The sequence below is a fragment of the Lissotriton helveticus genome, chromosome 1_1 (genome assembly GCF_964261635.1).
Source record: "Lissotriton helveticus chromosome 1_1, aLisHel1.1, whole genome shotgun sequence".
NCBI lineage: Eukaryota > Metazoa > Chordata > Amphibia > Caudata > Salamandridae > Lissotriton > Lissotriton helveticus.
Window position 1 is genome coordinate 1,938,722,155 of NC_136057.1, and position 18,045 is coordinate 1,938,740,199.

The following is an 18,045-nucleotide window of genomic DNA, read 5'->3' on the forward strand; positions in this document are numbered from 1 at the left end:
GTTATTGTATTGTTATTATTCAATAATAGAAAATAAAAAGCATAAATGTTTCTGGGAGGTCAAAGAGGGAATCATCATTGGCAGATTAAGTTTCATGTCAGGTAGCCATAGGTCCCTTGCTCATTGCACCATCAGGATTCAAGCAAGCCGGGCCGAAGACGGCTGTAATGCCAGAAACCGGTCCCCGGAAGCTTGTTTCCTTTCCAGTGAAGAATTGGCTTGGTAGTTTGGTCTGCCCTGTTCCCATGATGCACTGGGCCAGGGACAGGCTAATTTGCATATAGCCAGGTTCTGAACTGGGATGGTGCAGTGAGCTAAAAAACGGTGATGGATCAAGCCCTGATCTGTTGACTGGGTAGGAGTGTTCTGATTAACTCAGATACTCTGTCCATCACCACCCCCTTTTTGTAATTAGGTAGCCATAGGTGTCTTCACAGATTTTACCAAGGTTTCCATGCAAAGGCTGCTTATGTGTCTTTTTGACCTCTGGGGTGTGTGTGTTGGGGATGTCTTCTGAGTATAGTCGCTTTTTTCCACAAAACACACGTTCTGACCAAGGACTCATTAGGAGATTAGTCCTGGTCAAAGGGATAAAGTATCTTTCTGTTGCACTACATTACAAGAGCCTCAATCTCCTGTGGGGAAATGCCAAAAAGGAAAATTAGGAATTCACTGTTTTTTAGAGCAAACTAATAAATACTGAGCAAAGTTCTGTGGGGATTTCCTTCCATGCAAAACAAGTAGAAATCTGAAATAAGGTGTCCTCCAGGGGACGTAGAGTCTGTGGAGCTTCAACCTCATTGACTGAAGTTGTGCTGGGCTTCAAACAGACAACTGTGCTGCTAAAGGGAGATTTCATTTGGCTTTTTAAATGGATTTTTTTTTCTTAGTGCCATCAAAATTGTATAATCGGTGCTCCCAGTTGACCACAGGGAATGACTCAAACATGTTAAGCTTGCTTGATGCAAAAGAGCAAGATTTGGGGGCAGAGATGAGAATTCTGCAATGCATAGGACATCCTTTAAGAAGAATCACACTGATCAGCTTTTGCTCACCACTGCCAGGAGAGAGACATTTGTTCCATATCACTGTGAAGAAATTAAGTAAATATCTGCTGCTCTCTGTCGAAGACATGCATGCGTGCTAATTCAATAACAATTATAAAACTCTTAAAAAGCAAAAAGTGAATAATCTGGGCAAGCGGGGAATAATATATGAAAATTAAAAACGACCATTAAACCCAGAGAAGCACCTGTGCTTTCTACTTACTTTCTGTTCCAACTTTCTTCTTGGAAGAGACGGAGGAGCGAGTGGACCTTCCAGACTGAACATTAGAAGAATTCTGGGATGTAGAAGTCCTAATGGGAAGCTCTTCCAGAACGCTAGAATTGCTGCTTTCGCCACTGAAAATGAGAGATTGCACATTAAGACTTGCAGCTTCAGTACATACTTCACTGTAACAGGTTCACAGATACAAATGACAAAGATGAAATACAAGCTGGAAAGATGAGGCAATTTCATTAAAGCAGAGAAAGCACAGAGATGATGCAAGCATGTAGAGAAAAGAGACCATGAAAGCAGAAAAGTAAATCTTCATTGATCAACAGAATAAGGAAACTGAGTATGATGTGATTAGGGAGGTGTTCAATTGAGGGCTAAGGAGGACAAGCAGATGGTCACATATACTTGGTCAATATAGGGAAGGACCTCATTTTGTATGATCACCATAACATGCGGTTTTTGGACAGATGGTGTTTCTATTCTGTAGTGCACTAGGCCCTGCTGTGCAGGCCCCAATTCATGTACTCCAACCTCCAAAGTATGTGTGCAACTGACTAATACCTGGATGGCTTATTTAACAAGCCTCTACGCCCCATGTTAAATGTCACTATTGGGCTGCAGCACTTAATTGTGTCACCACTACAGTGACAATGTAACTCTAGGTCTGCTACTGCAGACTAGTCAGGCAGCGTTAACACTGCCAACTCGACATGGCAAAATAAAACCAGAGGCTGCCACCCCCAGACATGTTTCTGGACCCCTGGGTCGAGAGCTTGCCGCTCTTGGGGGCCTGAAACAATGCACATCCTGGGACGAGGTGCCAAGCCTCCTCCCCAGGATGGGCAGGGTTCACGAAGGAGAAGCTTCAAAGACATACCGCCTTTGTGAGCTTCAACAGACCACTTGCTGTACTCAGCAACTGGGCCCCACTAGTTCTACCCCCCACTTTTAGCGGGTTACCCGGCGGGAAAAACAAAGTGAGGAAGAGAGGTGTGCCCACCTCTGCCAATTCCACCCCTAGGGTGGGGGAGGCGAGGTGAAGCACAACCTCGAGTCCCCGCCATCTTGAGGATGGGAGGACCCAGCCAACCAGGGACAGGCTCCTGCCCCCCTCCGACTGGAGAGTGGCATAATAGGGGGGTGTACCCACCCCAGGGAAGGGACCCATTGGTCCCTGCCCTTACCTACCTGTAAACGCCCCTAAATTTAGTATTTAGGGGCACCTTGAACCTTCCTTCCTCAGAACCCGATTCCGAAACTACAGGAAGAACAAGAAGAAAGAAGACCTGCCCTGCAGCTGCTAACAAGAGGAGAACACCAACTGACTTGGCCCCAGCCCTACCGGCCTGTCGACCCTCGAACCTGCTCTTTCTAAACCCCGGCGTCTCCTGTGGTCAGCAACCTCAAAAAATCCCGGAGGACCTGACTGCCTTGCTCAACTACAGACTGGGACTTCCAAGAGCAGTGGTTCTGCTCAAACATCTACACCTCCTGTTGCCGAACAGGAACTGCGAATCCAGCACACTCTGCAACCGCCGAGCCTGGCCCATGCCCGAGTGAACAAAGACCATGAGGACGTCCCCCCGGCGACCAAGAATCCAGCACCCAAGGACTCCCCTCGACGCTCCGGTCAACGCCTGCAGCCTCAACATCAGGGACCCCCCCCAACCGCGACCAGCAGAGGGTAAGATTTCCCAATGCCTAAAGACGCCCCTGCACCCGGCGCCCCGCGGCCCCCTGTGCCCAACTCCTAGGTGTCTACCCAACCTACAGCTTCCCAACTTACCCCTCGAAGTGGTGGTCGCAGCTGAAGAATCACCGCCCCGAGCTTGCAGCCTTTGTTCGTCACGCAGCTTTTTCCATTGAAATCCATTGGGCGCCCGATGGCCCAAAAGCACCTTGCACCCAGCCGCCCCAGTGTCGCTGGGAGTGCACCATCTGTTCTGCTAGACTTCCCCACTTGCCCTGAGCAAGTTACCAGGAGCTCCGGTCCCACAGCCATGTGGCCGGCATGCTAGCAGCCACCAACCAAAAGGCCCCCTACCTGCCATGGGCTAACATTGGGCCTACTCTCTCTGCACCCGGCTGCCCCTGTGCCGCTGAGGGTGTAACTACAGTACCAACCTGAACCTGGGAGACCACCGAGTCTTACCCCAGAACCTTAACTCTGCCAGTCGAATACTTTCCTGAATGCCAATAACTTAAATTTTCTCCTTAGGGTAACATGGACTGGTTTTCACTTGGAAATTCTTCCAAGTGTCGAGTTTTGAAACTTTGAAATATTCACTAAAAATCATCCGATCAGGGGCGTGGCTACGCTAGCGGAGATGGCGGTCGCAGCTTGCTAGAGCTCCCGCCGGCCCGCCATTAATCCTTCCTGATATCCTGGTCCCCGACCCCAGAACCCACAGCCACAACGGGGCGGTGACTGCCGAGAACACCTGGACTCCTCCGGTGTGCCCAGCGGAGGTCCGGCGTCCCGGAACGGGACGGAGCCCCGAGGTGCGAGGTGCGGCCTGGTGGGCGGAAGTGCAGCCGGGACCTCGATTTTGGCGCTCCCCGGCCGGGGAGCGGTGCATCGCCGGGCCTGGTGACGGCCGCGACGCCCGGAGACCCGAGGGGCTGGAAACGCGGGAGAGTCTCTGTGCTCCCTCTGCCGGGGCCCAGACCTACACGGAGGAGGAGCCGGGGCAGCGGTCGACCGAGATCGGCTGGAGAGGCCTGGTGACCCAGGCGCAGCCGGGGGCCCGATTTTCGCGGCCCAGTACTGGCCGAATCCTGCAGACGAGGCGGAGGTCGGGCGCCCTGATACTCCTGGACGGCGGTGCTTGACCCTCGACGTGGGCGGACAGTGGAGACTCTAGCGGCAGCCGTGAGTAGTGCCCCCCCCCCCCCCCCCCCTGGCCGAGGGAGACGCCAGCGCTCTGGTGCGACGTAAACGATAACTATCCACCCTTCTGGGGGGGGCTGCTGCTCAGAGGTGACCCTGCTCCTTGGCGGACGCTGGGACCGGCCGCGTCCTGACCGGGTCGTTGGGTTGCTTCGAGACGGACCAACCGGGACCTGCGTCGGGGCCGGACACTGTCCTCCCTTGCCCTCCGTAATTGTCCACCCTTCTGGGGGGGGCTGCGGCTCGGAGGCGACCCTGCTCCTTGGCGGTCACTGGAGCCGGCCGCGTCCTGACCGAGTCATTGGGCCGCTTTGAGACGGATCCGCCGAGACCTGCCTCGGGGCCGGACGTTGTCCTCCCTTGCCCTCCATAGACCTTGGCGGGAGCGGTCGTGGCTCGGCGCCTCCTTCCATCGTGAGTTTTCCTTTTGCTTTTTGGCCCTCCGCAGCCATGACCAGGGGAGGTGGTGGCCCCGCCAAGCAAGTGACTATCGACAAATTCACCGGGCCCAGTGGGGGCGCTGGCTCATCCGGGGGTGCTCCGCCTGGAGGGGGGCCAGACAATGCAGCCCTTATGGCGGCCATAACTCACTCGAGGGACATGCTAGACGCCAAGATCGGGGCAGTGGGCGCAGATGTCACCCTATTACGCCAAGACCTGAGGAACGCCGTGGCGCGCATCACAGAAACCGAATCCAGGGTAACGGTAGTGGAGAAAGATGTGACTACCCTTAAAAAGAGAATGGCGGCGATGGAATCAGCGCAGCGAATCACGGCGCTCCGGGTGGAAGATGCCGAAGGGCGGGCGCGCCGCAACAACCTCCGCTTTGTTGGCTTTCCGGAGCGCTGTGAGAAGGGCAACGTGGAGCTCTTCCTCGCACAGTGGCTGGAATCGTGGATGCCCCCAGGGACGCTGTCCACTTGCTTCGTCATCGAGAGAGCTCATCGCGCCCTGACGCAAAGGCCACCTGAGGGCGAGCGGCCTAGGGCGGTGATCGCCAGACTACTAAATTACCATGACAGAGATGCTGTGTTGAAGGAAGCTAGAAACAGGGACGCCCTCCTCTATGAAAATCATAAGATAATGATTTTCCCTGACTATACCAAAATGGTGCAACAGCAGCGTCATTCCTTCATGGCCGCCAAGGCGAAATTGAGGGGTCTTAAGCTCCAATATTCCCTGTTGTATCCGGCACGCCTGAGGGTGATATTTCAATCGCGGACATTGTTTTTTGATACGCCGGAAGACCTCTTCAAATGGACGGATGAAACGGTGCGGGTTAGACCAAACTCGCAACCGGGGCTCAATCCGGGCTCTCCAGAGGGCTCACCTCGGGCTCAGCGAGACCAGACGTCGAGGAGGAGGGGCCGAACCAAGCGATCCAAATCGCGCAGACGTGCGGCCTCAGTTGATGGCACGCAGACCAGTGGCAGGACCGAAGACTCCGAACACTCTGGGACAGACCACTGAAACATTCCAAGGCCCTGCCTTTCCATCTCTACTGTCACGGCTGTGACTTCTGATTGGACTCATCGAGTCGTCTGGGCCTTGATGACTGCCCGGCACTGTTACCGCCATGGGGCAGTACCTTGTCTGTCCTCTAATTGAGAATGGGGCTGTGGGGTGGGGGGTCGGGGACTACGTGATGGTGGCTACCACTCTCCCTTTAGAGAGAGAGACTCTGTGGGAGGGGGAGTAAGCTTCTTGTTCCGGTTGGGAATGTTGGGATCCATTGGTATGGGTGGGCCCGGGCCCTATGTTCTGGTCTCGGGACCACCCATGCCGCGACAGGTACTTCAAGGTTCTTTGAGGTATAGGGTTGGGGGTGGCGGGATGAGGGCAGTCGGGGTTAGGGCCGCTGAGTTGGGGACGGGGACTGTTTGGGGTTGCGGGACCGTGGGGTTGGGGACCGTTGTCCTTGGGGTTGACAGGGCAATGCATGTGTGGGTTGCTACGATGTTCCATATGATGTGTGGTGGGTGGCGCGGGAATGGAGGGCTCGGGTGTTGGATCTTACTGGACCATGGCTGAACCGGCTCATAGACTTCCTATAGATACTATACGAGTGATTACGTGGAATGTCAGGGGGCTTTTAGATAAAATCAAACGTGGGGCTGTGTTACGCTGGGGGAAAAATGAGGCTGCAGATGTCCTTCTACTTCAAGAAACACACATGATGGGTACAAAGGCTCTGGGCCTACAGAGATTTGGATATCAACAGGTCTTCCACGCCGGGTTCTCCAGGGGGTCCAGGGGAGTCGCCATATTGCTTCACCGCAGGGTGGCTTATATCCACGAGAAGCAGTGGGTGGATCCTCAGGGTCGTTACCTGTTTATTAAGGGCAAGGTGGGTGCGGAGTCGGTGGTGTTTGGCAGTGTTTACGCCCCCCCCCCACTCCAATGGGCCTTAGCCGAGAGACTGTTTGCTGTATGGGAGGACATCTCGGGACCCTTAGCAGTGATTGGGGGAGATTGGAATGATGTGCTGAATGTAAGCGTGGATCGCCAGAGGCGTCTTGGGGGATCTGAGCTCCCGCCCCCCTCCCCTTCGCCCTCCAGACTGCGTGCAATGAGTGAGGGGTTGGGCTGGGTTGATGTGTGGCGACATATGCACCCCACGGCCCGGGACTATACTTATGTCTCGGCTGTACACGGCTCCTTTTCGAGGCTCGACTGCGTGTTTGTGCCTCGGGATTATTTGAGCAGGGTGAAGGGCGCGGACATTTTACCGAGAGGCCTGTCCGACCATTCCCCCGTCTCGATTGGACTGGAACTCCTTCGGAAAAGACAGCCGTTTCGATGGAGGATGTCCTCGTGGCATCTCCTTCAGCCGCCATATGCTAATCATTTACGTGAAACAATTGACCATTTCTGGCGGGAAAATCTAGTGGAGGGTGCTGATGTGGAGATGGTGTGGGAGGCCATGAAGCCTACTATACGGGGAGCAGATATTGCATGGTGCTCGGCGGCCCGTCGGAAGCGTCGAGAGCAGGTTGCAGAGGCGGCTGTACGGGTAACGGCTCTGGAGCGAAAAAGTCGTGAGGGTGGTGATGCCATCGGGCTACGCCTGCTGCTACAAGCACAGCAAACCTACGGGTCCCTCCTGATGGATGAGGCCAAGCAGGCGTGGCTGGCCACCAGAAGTAGGATATATCAATGGGGGGACAAGTCCTGCTCCATGCTGCATAGATTGTGCCAACAACACTTTCAACCCCTCCTACTGCCCGGTCTCATGAATGATGGTGGGGAGGTTATAACCGATCCACATGAATTGGCTACGAGTTTTGCCGTGTACTACTCCGCCCAGTATGCCCCGCGTGACCGGTTGTCGGATGGCGACTTGGCCCGATTCCTTGAGGAGCTGCCGCCCGTGCCGATATCTGATGAGACTAAGACGGCCCTGGATGCTCCCCTCACAGCTGAGGAGTTGGGGGATGCTTTAGGGCAACTTAACACTGGCAAGGCCCCCGGCCCAAATGGCTATCCTAGCGAATTTTTCAAGAAGTTCCATGTTCAGCTTGGATCTTATTATCGCAGGGCGCTGGAAGCGGCGCGTACCAGAGGGGTGTTGCCCCCAGATTGGCGGCATGCCGAAATAGTGGTCTTCCTGAAGCCGGGCAGACCCCCAGACAGTCATGACTCATATAGGCCCATCTCTTTGATTAATGTGGAGGCCAAGATTTTGGCCAAGGCCCTGGCGAACCGCCTAGCTCCTCTTATCACCGACCTGGTCCATCCTGATCAGGCAGGTTTCATGCCACACAGGGCGACGCGACATAACATCCGTCGCGCTCAGGCGGCGATTGACGCGGCTGAGACTCTGGGGGACCAGGCGGCGCTGTTGCTGGCCGACATTAACAAGGCCTTTGACTCTGTCAGCTGGTCATACCTGTTTGCCTTGCTGCGCGGCCTTAACTTGGGCCCGGTCTTTCTGTCATACGTCCGGCTCCTCTACACCGACATCACGGCCTCGGTGCGGGTCGCCGGGGCTGTGTCCGAAACGTTCCGTATCGGCCGCGGGACCAGACAGGGTTGCCCTCTTTCCCCCTACCTGTTCGCACTGGCCATGGAGCCCCTAGCTGCCAGAGTGCGCCAGGATGCGCTGATACAGGGCTTTCAATGGACTGCCACTCTGTCTGACAAAATAGCCCTGTATGCGGATGACGTCCTCTTTTTTCTTACCGACTTGCAGCGCTCGGGCCCGCGTGTCCTGGAGGTGATGCAACAATTTGGGGAGGCCTCGGGCCTCTATCTGAACCTTCATAAATCCACATTGTGGGTGCTAGGAGGGGGCGCCTTGGCGGACCCCTGGGCCTCGGGGCTGCGGGTGGCTACGACCGGGCTGAAATATCTCGGCGTGTTTCTATCGGCCTCGGCAGCCACTGCTTGGGATCATAATCTCATACCGGTCTGGGAGAAAGTACAGTCGGACGTTAAGACTTGGTCTCGGATGCCCCTGTCCATCTTTGGCCGCTCTGCCATTTTTAAGATGGTGGCGCTACCACGCCTCTTGTATCAGCTGCAGAACCACCCATATCCCGTCCCACCTCAGTGGTTTCGACAGGTCAATTCTCTGCTGGGCCGCTTCCTGTGGGCCGGAGGGGCCGCCAGGGTTGCGTTACGTACGTGCTTTCTGTCCACCTACGGTGGAGGCTTGGCCACGTCAGATCTGCAGTCCTACTATCAAGCCGCACACCTCCTCATCCTAAACGACTGGTGGTATAGCAATGGCGAGGACCCAGCCTACGCCCTGGAACGTGCCTTGATGGGCGACAACTCGCTCCACACCATCCTCTATTCACCCCGGTTGCGTCGATCTCTACCGAGGGTTACACAACTTGTCTTTGCGGTGTGGCGGCAGGCCCTGCGACGCATGGGCTGGTGGGGCAGACTGACCGCGGAGACGCCCTTGTGGCGTAACGGCTTGTTACCGGAACTGTCTAAGCTATCAGGTTTTGATGGCTGGGACGCAATTGGTATTTCACAATTAGGCCAAGTGATGTCTGGCACAGCCCTCAAATCCTTTCAGGCCCTTAGCGCCGAGTTTGACATGCCCCAATCTCAATTTTTTCGATATTTGCAATTCCGGCATGCGCTGCTACCCAGTCTCACCGGCATTGACTCCCTTCCTGACTTCAGCCCGATTGAGGCTAAGGTATTCATGGGCGATCTGGGTGACAAAAAAGTTTCACGCATTTACCAGACAATGGTCATCCATTGCTCCTCCACCCTCCTTCCACTGAAGGCGGCCTGGGAGGTAGACGTGGGTCAGCTGGATGAGGATGATTGGCGTGAGGCCTTGGAATCCCCGAGGGGTGCGGCCATTGCCGTCCGATTCCGCTTAATCCAATTTAAAATCCTGCACAGAGCCTACTATACCCGCGAGCGTTTGTGGAAGGCGGGACTGATAGAGTCCCCGGACTGTCTGAGATGCGGGCTGGAGAGGGGTACGTTGATCCACACGTTGTGGTCGTGTCCTAGATTGGTTGGCTTCTGGAGAGGTGTATGGGACTGCTTGTCGGAAGTGTTGGGATGGACCCTCCCTCGTTCCCACCGTCTGGGGCTGCTACATATTCTAGAGGGGGTTGGTGGCAATGTGTACAAGAGACACCTGCTCCTCCTGGGGCTGGTGGTGGCCAAGAGAGACCTAGCCCGGGTATGGAAGGATGTGAGACCCCCCCCCCTGTGTGCGTGGAAGGCTGGCATGGACTTCTGCATGGGTCTGGAACGACCGATCTTTGAGGCCCGAGGGTGCCCCCGTAAGCACTTTAAGATATGGAAGAGATGGGCGGACTACAGGGACCTGTTGCTAGACCCCCCAGTGGAACCAGAGGAAGATCTTTAACTCCCTGTGGCCGGACGGCCCCGTTCCCCCCCCCCACACACACACTTACCACTTTGAGAATTTTCATCGACACCGTCCATGCACACATGCATAGGGCTAGGGTGGGATCCAGGGGAGGGATCCGGGAGTTGGGGATGAGTGGATAATTTAGTGTTAAAGACAGAGATGATCGTTTCTTATGACCTTATGCTGCAATGATTGTTGACTGAATACTCAATTCTATTTTCTTGATTGTATCGGAATGTCTGATGGTGCCTTCCCGATTGTGGGGGTCCATCTTATTACATGTGCTCATCTTTGTCAATAAACTTGTTGTGAAAAAAAAAATCATCCGATCAACGAAAACGAAATTACTCACCTATTACCAGGAGAGATCCCAGTGCTGGATCTTAGTACCCAGCACTGACCAGAAAAAGTGATAATAACTGATTTTCTGATTACCTGATTTTTCCCATTAGGATAACATTGCCTGGTTTTTGCCAGCAATTCTTTTAAGTGTCGATTTTTGCAACATACAACTATTCCTTAAAAATCACCTGTTTAACAAAAACTATTTACTTCAACTGTTTTCAGGAGATTCACCAGGGCTGAATCCAGGATCCAGCCCTGAGTAAGAAAAACGTTTGTAAAGTAAATGATATTGCAGTTTGCTTAAAATTCTCATTGAGCACAATGATATAATTGTGTTAAGTTTATATTGCATATTGCAACAACTATCTATTGCATCCAAAAGTCTATTGCTCATTAAAAGTATTCAACTGTGGCATCTCATTCTGAGAAAGTATTTTTATACCCACATGTGGTTCTAAAATAAAAAACCAGTATATATTTTTGTATACAAAACAATTTGCCTAGAGTTTAGTTCTTGAGTGTGTGAGACCATTTGCTGACTGAGTGTGTACATCAAATGCTTTACACTGTCCTCTGATACTGCCTTACTGCTCAACGAATAGTTTCTTACCTGTCGGTGTAGTTTTGCAGCTTGAAGAATTTCTGGATTCACAATGCTGTGCATTATTCCGCGGTCTAGTGGTTGGGTCCGGAATCGTAGTATTTTTTCTCTTTTTAAAAAAAAAATTCATAGCCCAGGTGGGCGTTGACGTCCCACCATTTGGTGTCCTCCCGTGACGTCGGCGTGCTTTCTCCGGAAGCTCCCACCTTTGGGCGCCATCTTCGAATTCTTTTTTTCGTTTTTGTGCCATCTTTGTTTATCATTTTCCATTCTTCTAAAGTTCTTTTCCATTTTAAGGACATATAATTTTCTATCTTAAATATTATTATTTTGGGTTTTTTCTCTTCCTCCTGTCTCATCTTTCTGGCGGAGGTGGGTGGGTTCGCTAGTGAATCCAGAAAGTCTTCAAGCTGCAAAACTACACCGACAGGTCAGAAACTATTCGTTTTGCAGCGTGAATCTTTCTGGATTCACTATGCTGTGCATAGACTTTGCAGCGGTTTGTTAGGTTTGTGGCGGCTGGGTGGAAGATTAGCGTTGGTTGTTGACTATATGTTGAATCACTTTTTGTCCTACTTGTGCTTCCTTGTTCATCTGTATATCCACACAGTAGTGCTTAGTGAACGTGTGCACTGAAGCCCATGCTGTCGCCAGGCAAATGTCTTGGATAGGTGTGTTTGCCAGGAAGGCTATTGTTGCTCCTTTTTTCCTGATAGAGTGGGCTTGCGCCCCTCTTAGTAGTTCTTGGCCTGCCTGCTTGTGGCAGAATTGTATAGTCTGTGCAATCCATCGTATGATGGTGCCTTTTGTTACCGGTCTTCCCAGGAAACTGCTTGCAAAGGACACAAAGAACTGCTTTGTCCTCCGTTGATCTTTAGTTCTTTCTATGTAATGCATTACTGCCCTTTTAGCATCCAGAGTGTGCTGTGCTCTCTCCGCGCTTGTGGATGGTTTCTGGAAGAAACTTGGTGTCTGTATTGTTTGGTTCATGTGGAATTTGACACCACCTTTGGCATAAATTGTGGGTCTGTTCTCATAACCACCCTGTCATTGTGAATTTGAATGTAGGGTACTTGTAGTGTTAGCGCTTGCAGCTCGCTTACCCTGCGTAGCGAGGTGATTGCTACTAAAAAGGCTGTCTTTATTGTGAGCATCTGTAGGGAGGCCTTGTGGATGGGTTCAAAAGGTGCTTTCATAAGTTCTGTAAGAACCTTATTAAGGTTCCATGCCGGCAGTGCCATCACTGCTAGGTGTACTCATAGCGAGGTACAGCTTTGGTTTGTTTTTAGCAAGTGTGTTAAATATTTTAGCACTGATGATTCCCTGGTGATTTTCTTGCGGAGCTTTTCCACGATGCACCATTGTGTGAACCGTTTCCATTTTGCTACATAGCACTTCCGTGTGGTAGGCCTCCTTGCCTCCCGCAGCACTGCAGTGGGCTCTCTGGGAGTTTTAGGTGTGCAAACTCTACGTCTTCAGGAGCCAGGCTGCTAGGCAGAGGCTCTCTGGCGCTGGGCGAAGCACCTCCCCATTTTGCATGGAGAGCAAGTCTTTTATTTTTGCGAACTTGTGTGGTGGGCCCTGCGCCATCTCCACTATTTGTGAGAACCAGGACAGTCTGGCCCACTGTGGTGCCACCAGTATCAGCGTCATGTTGCTAGTTCTGCATTTGCTGAGCACTCTGTGTATCAGTGGTATCGGGGGAAAAGCGTAGGCAAATGTCTTCAACCAGTTTATCCATAGGGCATTTCCCTGAGACTGATCCCCTGGCTGTCTGGATGCGAAGTATTGGCATTTTGCATTCTGCTGTGTTGCAAACAGGTCTATTTTTGGGGTCCCCCACTTTTTAGGTCTCGCCTTTTCCATTCCGCAGGAATGGATTGGAGAGAATTCTAGTGGTCAAAATACTCGTCAAACTATGGCTTTTTCGGTGCGGTTTTCTTCGAGTTCACGTGGCCACAGGCACGCGCTTTTGGGCCATAAACTTTTTTTTCACGAGCTTTTGTTGTTTTTCATTGGCTCTTCACTTTGTCTGCGCCTCATTGAAGCTGCTCCCTCCGCCCACCTTCTCTCTGTCCTGCGCGTGCCTCTTGCTTATCTCACTGTAGCACGACAACATTCAGACGTGTACTCTTTCCAAGCATACCCCCCCTGCCTTTAACTCGCGGAAACACGCACACTAAACACAAACAGCCCACAGACTCTCTCCCATTTACCCACGTCAACACGCACACGTCGACAACATTCAGACGTGTACTCTTTCCAAGCATACCCCCCTTGCCTTTAACTCGCGGAAACACGCACACTAAACACAAACAGCCCACAGACTCTCTCCCATTCACGCACGGCAACACGCACATGTCGACAACATTCAGACGTGCACATGTCGACAACATTCAGACGTGCACTCGCTCCAAGCATACCCCACCTGCTTTTCACTCGCTGAAACACGCACACCAAACACAAACAGCCTACAGACTCTCTCCCATTCACGCACGGCAACCCGCACACCAAACACAAACAGCCCACAGGAAGCATAAGACCAGCACACGTGGTAGTAATGAAAACTATACAGAGTCCAGCCGCTGCGCACCAAATTCGATCTTTTGGGACTCACATGTAGCTTACGTTACGAGCAAGATGGCTACCGGCGTTCAACCAGCCTATCAGTGCCACGCATCGAAAGCCCCCGTGTCCCTATTACCCAGAAGCCCTGCACCATAGAGAGACACAAGACAGCTGGCACTCTCCTAGATGTCCATGCTCTACAAATCGGGACACTAACGATAAATGTATTTTTGGTCAGAGGAGTTAAAACACCCTTTTGTGTCTGCAAATAAATCATCATTTTGGGACAGAAATAACAAGGAACACCAATCCATGCAGTTATTCAAGGACAGAGGTCTGAGGATAACTAGCACCAAGACAGGTAATAGACTGTGACCGGCAGCACTGCAAAAATTATTCACGCACGGCATCACGCACACGTCGACAACATTCAGACGTGCACTCTTTCCAAGCATACCCCCCGCCTTTAACTCGCGGAAACACGCACACTAAACACAAACAGCCCACAGACTCTCTCCCATTCACGCACACGTCGACAACATTCAGACGTGCACTCTTTCCAAGCATACCCCCCCTGCCTTTTACTCGCGGAAACACGCACACCAAACACAAACAGCCCATAGACTCTCTCTCTCTCTCCCATTCACGCACGGCAACACGCACACCAAACACAAACAGCCCACAGACTCTCTCCCACCCCCCCTCCCAGACTCTCTCTAATTCACGCACGGCAACACGCACACCATAGCTTCTCTCTCATTCATTCATCTGCACGTTCCTGCCTTTCACTCGCGGAAACACGCACACCAAACTCAAACAGCCCACAGACTCTCTCTCCCACCCCCCCACACTCCCAGTCTCTCTCCCATTCACGCACGGCAACACGCACACCATAGCTTCTCTCTCATTCATCTGCACGTTCTCCCCCCCCCCCTCCCAGACTCTCTCCCATTCACGCACGGCAACACGCACACCATAGCTTCTCTCTCATTCATCTGCACGTTCTCCCACCCCCCTTCTACTTTTATGCCCGCTTTTCTCTCAAAACACAACCAACAGCCCCCAGACTCTTTCACATTCACGCACACCATCTGCTTCTTCCTTCTACCCTCTCTAAGGTCCAGCGCGCGCCTTTTGCTGAACCCACCCCCTTTCTCTGTAGCACGACAACATTCAGACGTGCACTCTTTCCAAGCATATCACTTCCTGCCTTTCAACTCGCGGCAACACTCACATGCACTTCTCTCTCATCCATCAGCCCGTACCCCCCCACTTCTCTAGCACGACAACATTCAGCTGTAGTAATTAAGTACGGTAAAATTAGCAAAGCACCAAAAGACAAATTTTTTACAAATTTCCTTTGTTTTCCAACACTTTACATTATATTAGGAGATACTTACTTAGGGTAAAAATACAAGGATACTGCAGTTGGTTAATCTCAGTTGTAAAGATTCTAATCTGTTGTCGGACATCCGCTGTGAAATGTAAATGTGGTGCGAAAATGCAGACCCCTGCCTCTCTCACATCCAGCTGCACGTTCTTCTACTCCCCACACTCCCTCCCTCTCATGCGCGCTCTACGCTCTCCTTTTTTTTTTTCTCGAAACTCAAGTGAGGCCACAGACTTGCTACATAACTTGCGTTCTATTTCTTAATTTTAAAGTGACAGAAGACTTACTCACTCTGGCCTCTGCAACACAACCTTATTACTTAACACTAGTAAGCACAACCACAGTACCAACACAGCCTAACTCACCACCAGCACAAACCACAAATAACTGCTTTTGAATTTGATGAAAAATTAAAACATATTTTACGAATCATCTTATTTTAACTAAACCTTTACGTTACTTAGCATTTGTGCAACATGTTCTGCTAAACATCTCATTTGCGGAATGCTTTTTAGTACTTTGGAATTCTTAACATTTGAAACAAAGAGTAACATAGTAAGTCTGCTATAGTGGTGGCCATTTTTTTTTTGGGGGGGGAGGGGGCGAGAGCAACAAAAAAACGTCTGGGGCCTAACCACCCCAGGAGACTGGAGTGCTTTAATCTCAGTCGTAAAGATTCTAATCTGTTGTCGGCCATCCGCTGTGAAATGCAAATATAAACTAAAGGGAACGAAACTCGCCTTCTCACCAAATACCCTAAAATACAAGGGAACCAACTTTAGAAACACTGTGAAAACCACCACGTTTTTTTACACAAACTATTACATGCAGATAAAATGCTTTTTTTTTTAATTCTTACGTTTGTTAGTGCAAAGTTACACACCAGACACGCATAACACCAGCCGTCAGTGCGTGCTTAGGCCATGCACACACACCAACACTGTAAATGCCTAGAAATTTTAAGTGTGCGGATTAAGAAAAATACCACATTTAGTATGACACAAAAATGAGTGCTAGGATTACGCGAAACAATTTTGTATTTGTATATTTGTGGTGCGAGTGCTCCTTTAACACTTACACTTTTTATCGCCATGTTTTGCAAACCTCAATAGTGAACACAAATTGCAAATATTGTGGAACTCTACACAGCCACCACTCACACTGCACACAGGCCTCACTCAGTGCACACAGCCCTCACTCACACTGCACAAAGTCTTCAATCGCACTGCATACAGGCCTCACTCAGTGCATACAGCCGTCACTCAGTGCACACAGCCCTAACTCACAGTGCACACATTCCTCACTCGCACTGCACAAAGGCCTCACTCGCACTGCACACATGCCTCACTCAGTGCATACAGTACACACTTAGTGCACACAGCCCTAACTCACAGTGCACACAGCCCTCACACACTGCACAAAGGCCTCACTCGCAGTGCACACAGCCCTCACTTACACTACACACAGCCCTCACTCAGTGCACACAGCCCTCACTCACACTGCACAAAGGCCTCAATCGCACTGCATACAGGCCTCACTCAGTGCACAGAGCGTCACTCAGTGCACACAGCTCTCACTCGCACTGCACACAGGCCTCACTCACACTGCACACAGGCGTTACTCAGTGCAAACAACCCTCACTCAGTGCACACAGCCCTCACTCACACTGCACACAGGGCTCACTCACACTGCCCTCAATCACACTGCACACAGCCCTCAATCACACTGCACACAGTCCGCACTCAGTGCATACTGCACACACTCAATGTACACAGCCCTAACTCACAGTGCACACAACCCTCACTTAGTGCACACAGCTCTCACTCGCACTGCACACAGGCCTCACTCACACTGCACACAGGCTTCAATCACACTGCATACAGTCCGCACTCAGTGCATACTGCACACACTCAGTGCATACTGCACACACTCAGTGCACACAGCCCTAACTCACCGTGCACACAGGCGTTACTCAGTGCAAACAGCACTCAGTGCACACAGCCCTCACTCAGTGCACACAGCCCTCACTCAGTGCACACAGCCCTCACTCAGTGCACACAGCCCTCACTCAGTGCACACAGCCCTCACTCAGTGCACACAGCCCTCACTCAGTGCACACAGCCCTCACTCAGTGCACACAGCCCTCACTCAGTGCACACAGCCCTCACTCACACTGCACACAGGCTTCACTTACACTGCACACAGGCCTCACTCAGTGCACACATCCTTCAATCACACTGCATACAGTCCGCACTCCGTGCATACTGCACACACTCAGTGCACACAGCCCTAACTCACAGTGCACACAGCCCTCACTCAGTGCACACAGCTCTCACTCGCACTGCACACAGGCCTCACTCACACTGCACACAGGCGTTACTCAGTGCAAAAAGCCTTCACTCAGTGCACACAGCCCTCACTCACACTGCACACAGGCCTCACACAGTGCACACAGCCCTCAATCACACTGCACACAGTCCGCACTCAGTGCATACTGCACACACTCAGTGCACACAGCCCTAACTCACAGTGCACACAGCCCTCACTTAGTGCACACAGCTCTCACTCGCACTGCACACAGGCCTCCCTCACACTGCACACAGGCGTTACTCAGTGCAAACAGCCCACACAGCCCTCACTCAGTGCACACAGCCCTCACTCAGTGCACACAGCCCTCACTCAGTGCACACAGCCCTCACTCAGTGCACACAGCCCTCACTCACGCTGCACACAGGCCTCACTCACACTGCACACAGGCTTCAATCACACTGCATACAGTTCGCACTCAGTGCATACTGCACACACTCAGTGCACACAGCCCTAACTCACAGTGCACACAGCCCTCACTCAGTGCACACAGCACTCACTCGCACTGCACACAGGCCTCACTCACACTGCACACAGGCGTTACTCAGTGCAAACAGCCCTCACTCAGTGCACACAGCCCTCACTCACACTGCACAGGCTTCACTCACACTGCACACAGCCCTCAATCACACTGCACACAGTCCGCACTCAGTGCACACAGCCCTAACTCACAGTGCACACAGCCCTCACTTAGTGCACACAGCTCTCACTCACACGGCACACAGCTCTCACTCGCACTGCACACAGGCCTC

At 52.0% G+C, this 18,045-nt stretch overlaps 1 protein-coding gene across 1 annotated transcript in view; it reads right to left on the reverse strand.

Annotated features, from left to right (window-relative positions):
- CEP350 (centrosomal protein 350) overlaps nt 1-18,045 on the reverse strand; it is a 1,478,431-nt gene that overhangs the window by 1,001,388 nt on the left and 458,998 nt on the right. Inside the window, exon 14 of the mRNA XM_078643560.1 lies at nt 1,270-1,403. Within this exon, the coding sequence (XP_078499686.1) occupies nt 1,270-1,403 (134 nt within the window). The remainder of the gene's footprint in view (nt 1-1,269; nt 1,404-18,045) is intronic.